The sequence below is a fragment of the Nycticebus coucang genome, chromosome 1 (genome assembly GCF_027406575.1).
Source record: "Nycticebus coucang isolate mNycCou1 chromosome 1, mNycCou1.pri, whole genome shotgun sequence".
Taxonomy (NCBI): Eukaryota; Metazoa; Chordata; class Mammalia; order Primates; family Lorisidae; genus Nycticebus; species Nycticebus coucang.
Genome location: NC_069780.1, coordinates 101087268 through 101097507, shown reverse-complemented (window position 1 = coordinate 101097507; position 10240 = coordinate 101087268). Strand labels below are relative to the sequence as shown.

The following is a 10240-nucleotide window of genomic DNA, read 5'->3' as shown; positions in this document are numbered from 1 at the left end:
GTTTAGGATTGTTCTCGCAGGCTAATATTTATGCTAATTCTTTTGAAAAGTCATCATTGTAGAAAGGGTACAGACTTTTCTAGACACTGGTCTGGTCTCAGTATTCAGGCCAATTAATAAATAACAAATGCATGAAAATAACTTAAATAAAAACTAATCATCATGTGACTGACTGACTTACAAAATGAGAATTCTCCCTGAAGTCAGAAATATTACTCCTCAATAGTGTTTATAAATTTGAATTCTTAATAGCTGAGACAATATATAGACAAAATGGTCAACCCAAGAATTTAAAATAAAACTATCCAAATTACCTATTTATCATTTCATATATAGTAAATTGCTTTTTTAAAAAACCTTTAAATTTTATCCAAGCAGATAATCACTGTCATGTCATGGCTAAGTCATAAGGAACCTCAAAACTCTGAAGAAAAAAATTTATCCCTGAGAAGTGAGAGATAGAAAAATATCTAAACAAAACAGAAGCAACAGTCCTGCACCCTTTTGGTAATCTTTACCAGAGCATTAACTATTATTAACAGTCAGCAACCAAATGTATTCCAGTCCTCAAAAGTTACTGCACCTGATGATCTGATCTTTTTATAATGAAAATACAAGTGCAACATCAAAAAAAAAAAATAAGATAAAAAGGAATTCTGGTTTTATTGTCTGTTTTACATTTTTGTCAAGTGCAAGGTCAGCCTGCTGAGATACGAATATTCCAATGACTGAAGTAGTAACGTCTGCCGACACTTCTTCTGAGTCTCCATTTCCTCCACTGATGTTTTCAAGTGCCAAATAATAAAAGTAATACAATTGCAATTGAGTTTACTATTATCAATGGCACTCTCATCACGGTTCTTACAGACCAAATAAGGTTCACTAGCTGAGATTTAATTCCTGGCCCCTCTCCGAATCCACCAATTCCCTGGTCTGTTCCCCAGCCAATGTTGTTCAGGAATTGCTCCTCGTGCAGCACGGCGATGGCGATGGCATTGACGCAGAATAGGGCTGCCTGCAGCAGGGAGTACAGGGTGAAGGCCATGGTTGTCCGGAGCTGCCCAAAGCTTAATTCCCCGATTCCTCTCCCGCCGCCGCCACCACCACCCCTGAGGACGTGGCGCTCGAAATCATAATATTTCAAAGCAAATCCTAAATGTTCTCACCTACCATTCAATATTATGTCATATGAACTAGGAACTATGACGTCTTAATTTACCCATACCCCCATCTCCATTTTTTATCTTGAAGAGATTGGGTAGTTGTTTTCTTAGGCATCTTTCATCTTTGAAATTCTAATGGTCTGATTTGCTTTCAAATAACTGCATTGTTGATTCATGTTCAGAGTATCATCTAAAGAAACTCAATGGTTTTTATATTGCATATAGACTATGTTTTGTAATTTTTCTCTTCAAATTTGTCGATAATTTATTTTCCTCTTTTTTTGTTTAAGGTGAATAGAATTGATTTAATTCAAATCCTTAGTTTTTGACATGTCATCAACATTGGACACTGCATGGCTCCTTTTAATTTTTATGCAATTAGAACCTAACTGGTACTTACACCCCCCACCCCATGCTCTTCCATTCTTTTTCCCATTGCCATCATTTTGAATTTTGTATCATTCCATCACTTTTTGTAATACATATGTTTATCTACAAAACATATTGTTTAAATTTTCTAGCTTTTGAAATTTATTAGAAAATATTATTCTGTGTGTAATCTTCAGAGAACTTTATTTTTTTTCATGCAGTATTTTACTGCTCGTATTTATTCATACTGTTCCACGTAGCTGTAGTTATTGTCCTTTAACACCCCACCGTGGGAATATGAAGCAGTCTATTCATTCTCCTATTCATGGTATGTGATTATTTTAGACATTAGGATCAGTGTTGCTTCGAATATAGTACATATATAATGAACTATATGGCACTTGAAAACATTAAAATGTTTCTCTCCTCTGGTCATTTTTTTCTCATAAATCAACTTTATTTTGGCTTTGCTTAAAGCATGTATTTCTTAGGAAAAAATAGTTATAATTATTAAGAAAAAATTCAAATATATGACTTTTTCTAAATGAGATTTTTTTAACATTGCAGAAATGTTTCCCTTGAATTTTTGTCTTATCATGTTTTTTTCTTTTGGTTTATTAATGTTTTAATCATGATTCTGTTTTGAAATTTCTGTTAAGAAATCCTAGCTAGTTCATTATAAAATAATCACTTTTCAGCTATTTCCAAAATCTTTACCAAGGTACAATTCTTTCATGACTCCTTTGACAATGATTTTAGTTAACAAAATCATTTTATGATTATAAGAATGTTTATATCTAAGAGGTATTCCTATTTATATCTTGGTAGAATTAAGCACCAATTTTTTTTTTTTTTTTTTTTTTGCAACAAAGCACTTCATAGAAGTTAAATAGCATGATGCCTAAAACCTAACCATCTGATATCAGCCGTCTAATGGACTGATGCAGGAAATAATTTAAAATTTAAAATGAGGAGCAAAAGGGAAACGGACCAATTTAAAATAAAGAATTAAGACAAGCATATTCATCAAATATCATTTGGGCACAGTGGAGGAACTGGCCTTAGGGCTATTCAATTTAAAATGTTCCATAGGTACTATTGGATCCCTGAAGCAAAATATAATAAGGGGTTGGTGTCCCAATTAAAGTATTGGAAATGTCAGCAAGCTGAAGGGGATGGCTTCATATGGTTTGAGAGACAAGTATGCTGGTAAGGCAGTTCTGGCATAAAATACTTGGAAATATTTCAAGAATAATCAGACTGTTTTTCTTAATTTCTTAACTTTTGCTTTCTCTTTATTTCCCTAGAGGGATTTACTTGTCCAATGCCAAAAAGCACTTATTACGAATTGACAATGGACCCAATAATGTTAAAATTGTACAGAAAGTTAAATATCTGAAAATCCAAAGATAGATCAGAATAGTGAGCCCTTGAGCAATTTAAAAACTGATTGTACTTTAAAGAGAGATGAAATCAGTATTGTTTCATGTCTTCAAAATCTTTCTGCTTTCTGAAAGAACATAACTTGATTAATTGTTACATTTTCCTCTGGGAACTTAGATATAGTTTGTCACATGACTGAGTCACAAATTTCTTAATTGTATCTTTATGAAAAAATTAAGGTTATCAAAAATAGAGTAATAACTTCTAAGTAACATATTTATTATAAATTTATCTGATAAGTCACAAAATTCCATGTCCACATGTAAATGTTTGGAAAGCAATATCCCAAATTAATCACAAAGGCATTAATTATTTATTAAGGCTGCCTTATTACCTTCGGAAAGTTACTTAACATTTCTGTGCTTCAGTTCCCTTATCTTATACATGAATAACTATATCCACTATATGGAAGTTTTATGAGATTTCATGTGTTAAAAAATCTGTGGAACTCTTATACCCTCAATGAATTCTCAACAATGAAAAAAAAAAAAGACAATAAATACATTCAGAAAAGAAAAAATTGGAATTTAGAATACTATTTAGCACATAAATGCATAACAGTTGTTACTTATTTTATACATCATCATTAATATGTGAATTTGACAACTAATCATTATGAATTGGAGCTCTTATCATTTAAAATCTTTTATTATTCATTTCTAACTTAAAGCTGTAAAAACTGAAGAGAAACAATAACAAGGGAGAAGAAAAATAGCTTCTGTCATATTTCACAGGAAATCAGAAGTAGAGATAATCTTTTAAAGCAAGGTAATGGGGAAAGACATCTGCTATCACAATTTTTATTTTATTTCTTTCTGAAAGCAATAAACATAATAAGGTAGGGAAACTGCAATAAGAGTTGAAGGTAAGCAAAAAGGAATCAAGCCATCACTTTGGCAGATAATGTCATTAGTGACTTAAAAAATTAAAATCAAAAATATGCAAGTTAGTAATAGATATTATTAGTACTAATATAAAATACATATAAACAATCTATTATCATTTGAAATGACAATAATAATTATTTCGAAAATAAAAAGCTAAATAATGTGTTTATAATGTGCATCAAACATACAAAGTACTTGGTAATAAACCTAAGGACCATGTTTAACCATTCGTCTATCTAGCTATCTATGTATTTTTAATGTTCACTATGTAAAAGTAAATTAAGCTAATTTTAATCAAAAACATGACTATTTTACTTAGGAAAATTAAATAAATTTTAAAGATATCAGTTTGGTTAAGGGATGAATACATATGTATATGTGTGTTTGTAAATAAACCTTATAAATAAATAACCTAACAGCAAAAGAATCCAGAATTTCTAAAAAGAATTATTGCTCTTATTGGAAAACTAATAAAGTCAAATTGAGTAGAGGAATGGGCATTTGAAAAGTTTTAGTCTGAGAGCCACTTTTTCTGGGCACAGTGGCTCATGCCTGTAATCCTAGCACTCTGGGAGGCCGAGGTGGATGGATTACCTGACCTCACAGGCTCAAGACCAGCCTGAGCAGGAGTGAGACCTCATCTCTAAAAATAGCTGTGTGTTGTGGCAGATGCTTGTGGTCCCAGCTACTCAGGAGGCTAAGGCAAAAGAATTGCTTGAGCCCAGGAGTGTGAGGTTGCTGTGAGCTATGATGTGACAGCACTCAACTGAGGGTGACAAAGTGAGACTCTGTCAAAAAAAAAGGCTCGGCATCTGTAGCTCAGCTGCTAGGGCAACGGCCACATACACCAGAGCTGGCAGGTTGGCAGGTTCAATCCTGGTCCAGAGCCTGCCAAACAACAATTACAACAACAAAAAAAGATTTCCAAATAAATATACCTAACACAGTATGACTTTATTTTCATGTAGTGTGGCTAGTTCAATATATGTTTATTATTTCAAATGGTAAGATACATGTAAAATAATCTATATAAGTTATTTTTAAAGTGAGCATTTCTAGATCATATTAAGATAATTTATAAATACCATTAAGGAGAGAATAAATATGAAGTTCACAACCTTGATATCAAAAGTCAAAAATGTACATTATGTTTGAACATTGGAATGCAAAAGCAGTTTAATATGTGAAACTAGTGCTTTTAAAGTTACTAAAGTTACTTTGTGAGAATGATAATATAATTTTTTTGATTAGAACATTCCTTATACATTCTGGTAGTTTTCCATGTTTAAGAAGGACCCTTTGAAATATTTTTTCTTTGCCAGAAAAAGTATATTGACATAGTATGGAAAAAAATATGAAAATACTAAACCATTTAGAAGAGACGTGGACACATTCAAGGAAAGATTGATTTGCATAAGGCCAAACAGATTTTAAAAACAGAATCTATATAGCAGTCATAAATGTTCATATTCAAATGTCAGTCTAATCTACTAGGAAAATGAAGGATCCAATATCATGCCCTACTTTATATTATTATCACTTCAACTTTAATATGATAAATTTCTTAGAAATCAAAACCAGAGCTTTATTTTAGTAACCACAGAAGGATCAGCAGTTCTAGGAAGTTCTGGAACCAAAATCCCAATTGGACATGTTTTGTGCATCCAAAACTTATATAAGGATTAAAGTTACTTAGAGGAGCAGAAAACATATTTGTTGTGGGCACATGTACATGTAGATAGAGCCACAGTAAAAACTCAACAATGATTATAAATACCAAAGAAATAATCAGTTTGAAAGAATGTAGTATTAAGAAAAGTGTCACACTTTATGGGGTCAAGACATGATTGCAAGAGGGACACTACCTAACAATTGCAATCAGTGTAACCTGGCTTATTGTACCCTCAATGAATCCCCAACAATAAAAAAATAAAAAAAATAAAAGTATTAGCTTTTACCTGAAAAAAAAAAAAAAGAAAAGTAACCTGGCTTGGTGCCCATAGCTCAGTGGTTATGACGCCAGCCACGTACACCAAGCCTGGCAGATTTGAACCCAGCCCGGCCAGATAAACAACAATGACAACTGCAACAAAAAAATAGCTTGGCATTGTGGCAGGTGCCTGTAGTCCCAGCTACTTGGGAGGCTGAGACAAGGGAATCACTTAAACAAAAGAATTTGAGGTTGTTGTGAGCTGTGATACCATAACACTCTACCAAGGACGACGTAGTGAGACTCTGTCTAAAAAAAAAAAAAGAAAGAAAAAAAGTCACCATAAAACGGTAAGAAAGGACCAGAATGCTTTTGTCCTTTATGTGTCCTGTAAGGTGGGAATATTTCTTCTGCACAAAAATCATCTTTTCTATGGTTTGAGACATTCTTATAAAGCCTTCACTGTGGATAGCTCCAAAACTGTCAACATGCAGTGTGTACAGAAACAACAGACATTCAGAATATTAGAAAAATTTTCTTTTCTTTTTTTTTTTGAGCATTCTTCTTCTTCTTTATTTTAAAATGAAATCATAGCTGTGTACATTAATGCAATCATGGGGTACAATGTGCTGGTTTTATATACAATTTGAAATATTTTCATCACACTGGTTAACATAGCCTTCACGGCATTTAGAATATTAGAAAAATTTTCTGTTAACTTTAGCTTTTCAGTGCATTTGATATTTAGCTTAACTATTGTAACAGGCAATCATTAATTTTACCTAACTCTCCTTATAGAATAGATTGAAAGGACAAAGTAAAATAGGTAAATTCTATTTTACTTATTTCTGGGAACATTGAGAAGCTTCAGCTAGCCTTAAGTAATCTATAATAACCTTACATTTGGGTTTAATTTTCTTTTTCAGATGCCTTTTATAAAAATTAATTTAATAAACATTTGCATTAATAATTTATACAGCTCTCCAATTTTTTGTAGAAAAAATACAGAAACACAGGGTCTGGCTCTGTAATGCAGGCTGAAGTGCAGTGGTGTGATCAGAGCTCACTGCAGCCTTAAACTCCCGGGCTCAAACAATCCTCCTACCTCAGCCTCCCAAGTAGCTCAGAATATAGGCACAAATGCCACCAAATCCAGATAATTTTTCCCCCATATTTTTAGAGACAGGGACTTGTTATGTTGCCCAGTCTCGAACTCCTGGCCACAGCAGCCATCCCTCCTCAGCTTCTTCAGACTTCTCAGTAGCTGGGATTACAGGCATCAGCCACCTCTCCCAGCTCTCCAATTTTATTGACAAAATAATTTCCAGTATTTGTGATATCATAGCTCCTTTAGCATTTTTTTAAAAAGAGGAATTTTATTCATTGTGAAATTTATCTTTTTTTAATGGATTAGGTATTTTAGACTTTTATTTTCAAAATTTAAGATAGCCAAATTTTTATTTCAATCTTCTATTTCCCCACAGTAAGAATCAATCATCAATCTAAGAGTGGTTCCCTATGGTAAATTTATTTATTTATTTATTTTTTTTTTTTTTTTTTTTTTGTGGAGACAGAGTCTCACTTTATGGCCCTGGGTAGAATGCCATGGCATCACACAGCTCACAGCAACCTCCAACTCCTGGGCTTAAGCGATTCTCTTGCCTCAGCCTCCCGAGGAGCTGGGACTACAGGCGCCCGCCACAACGCCCAGCTATTTTTTGGTTGCAGTTTGGCCGGGGCCGGGTTTGAACCCGCCACCCTCGGTATATGGGGCCGGCGCCCTACCAACTGAGCCACAGGCGCCGCCCCCTATGGTAAATTTAAATACCTTTTGGCCTTTCTCCTAAGAGCAGAATATTGTTTCTCAGCTGGTTTTTTAGGTTGCAGTCTAATTGATAAATTAATATTCACTTTTACTCAGTGTAATATATTATCTGTATGGAAATATTTAAATTTCCATTGTGAAAATTCTTCTTAATATATTCCCTGCAATCAAATATTTTGAAATACTATTAGATGCATTTAGGTAAAAGTGAAGCAAAGGGACTCTTACCTCTTGCCTTCCATATATGTGCAGATTATAAGATTTAAGAAAATAATATGTTTTTTCATTCTTGAAGTTCTGTCAAGGTGGTCTCTCATAGTTCATCCAGATTCTGTGATCTTTAAGAAATATAGAATTATACTATATTTTGTCCCTTATGTGTCCTGTAAGGTGGGAATATTTCTTCTGCACAAAAATCATATCATATGATTTTTTATCATATGTAAGGTATCATTTAAAGAAAGACTGTTTAGTAGACTGGCCATACATAGGATACTGTGATTACAGCGCTTGCATTAAAACTGGTCAAGAAAGTTATTCACATGCCTTAAAATATGGTACCATTAAAACATTCTAATGTAGTCAAATCTACTACATAGCTTTTCTGGTCCATGAGAATATAAGAAATGCTGATGAAACTGCTAACTATTTATGGCATAGAGCTGGAAGAGAAGAATGAATTTAACATGTTATCTTTTCTGAACATATATATGGTTTTTGCTATTGGTTTTATTAAAAATGGAGAAGGGAATCTAGATTTTATAAACAGAAGCAATAATATTGTTCCTTATTGTTCAAAGCATAATAAAAACATTAGCAATGCATAACCATTAATTAACAGAGCATTTACATCTTCCCTAACATTTCCTGAGTCAGGTCACTCTTGTCTCATGTCTAGAATAATAAAATCCAGTTATGAAACAATTCTTAGCACAATGAATTTCATATGCCACTTATTTACACAACTTCCTAAGAATATCTCTGGTGGCTCTAAATGAAGCAACAGCAGGTCTGACCTACACACTGACATTAAACCCTTCCAAAATTCCTTTCTTGCCTTAACTTCAGTTTTCTCCCAAAAGAATAGTGTTTTCCTAATACAGAACTTCGCCTCGCATAGAAATTCACCTTTCCTTGTATTTGCCTGGCTGTTCTTGTCTCCTCAAACAGTAGTACTTAAGATGTTCTTTCTGTCTAAAGAATTTTTGAGGCAGGAGGATTGTTTGAGCCCAGCTGAACAAGCCCAATCTTGAGTTCAAGATTGCAGTGAGCAATGATCACACCACTGCACTCCAGCCTGGGTAGCAGAGGCAGAGACTCTGTTTCCAAAAAAAAAAAAAGTTTTGTGTACATACTTTCAGTCCAAATTCTATTCATCTTTTAGACCCAGCTACAAAAGTGTATGAAGCTCCCTTAATGCATCTAGACACAATTTTTCCCTTCTGCTCTGTCCATTGAACAGTTTACTGTCGCTTAAAAGGCACTTATTAGAATATACCTTAAAATCTAGGTATTTCCATGCATGTCTTTCTTCCACTATAATTAAGAACTGAGAGGGCAATACCTTGGAAATTGTACCATAAATATTCCTGAAAGAAAGGCAAAGAAAACCCAAAAGCTAGGCTACTGGATTATCACTTAAACATGCTTTCAAAGCATTTACAGCTAGCTATCTGTGGCACATAGTGAGCATTTGATACATTTTAGCCGTTTTATTATATGGCAATTAATACCAATTTAGACACATCTTGAAAAACAATCAACCCTATGATTCTATTTCCTCATAAGTTTTCAGTTAATTCAAGGCTCTGTAAGAGGAAGTAATAGGATTCAGGTGTTTATGTCTTTAGTTACATCGCTACCCAAATGCGGTAGAAATGCTCAAATGACTAAGTCTCCTAATTTTCATTTTCATTTTTTGGGGTTTATCATCAGTTTATGAATAGAAGAAAATTTTTTTAATGAAAATGATGATGTCTCATATTTATGGCCAGGATTTGTCCCTCATTTCTAAGTGGAGTTTAAAACAGTGCCACACTTCCTATATGTCCCTGTACATGAAGCATGAAGGGCAATGGGTGATGGTGGTGGGGGGAACAGAGCTTCCACCTTCCAGCAATGTGCAATTTCAGTCAGTGGACAATGAGCATAAGAAGTATCCTAAATTATTCTTTGGAGGCCTATTCATTCCACTGTTGAATTTATTATACATTACAGTACCAGAATTATATTGTCACCATTTTCTTCTCCTCAAATATGCCAAGTATTTGCAAATGTAGAAATATGTGATGACTGCAGTATATTTTAGTATTTTTCAAATAGGAATTTTCTAAACCTTTAAGATAATATCTTTAAATTGTTTGGATGAATTAGAATAAAAAACTCTTTGAAGTAAAAAAAATTATATTTATTGATCAAAATGAAGCAGACTGCATATTCTTTATGCGTTCTGCCTCAACCCACTTTAAATTTTTCTTATGACATTCATTCCACTTCATGAACATCCCACACTATTCCAAGTAGTTCTTAGACATGGTGACTATTTATCTGATCAAATATTCTTAGTGTTGTTACAAACAACTGTTACTCTAAATTTCATATAACACTATAACACCATTGCATC

The 10240-nt window shown here is 33.4% G+C and overlaps 1 protein-coding gene across 1 annotated transcript; it reads right to left on the bottom strand.

The window, feature by feature from the left end:
• Positions 1-787: 787 nt before the first annotated feature.
• Positions 788-1071, bottom strand: LOC128590831 (immediate early response 3-interacting protein 1-like). The gene has a single exon (XM_053598277.1). The coding sequence runs from the start codon at positions 1043-1045 to the stop codon at positions 788-790; it is 258 nt and encodes an 85-aa protein (XP_053454252.1). The 5' UTR covers positions 1046-1071.
• Between the last annotated feature and the right edge of the window lie 9169 nt (positions 1072-10240).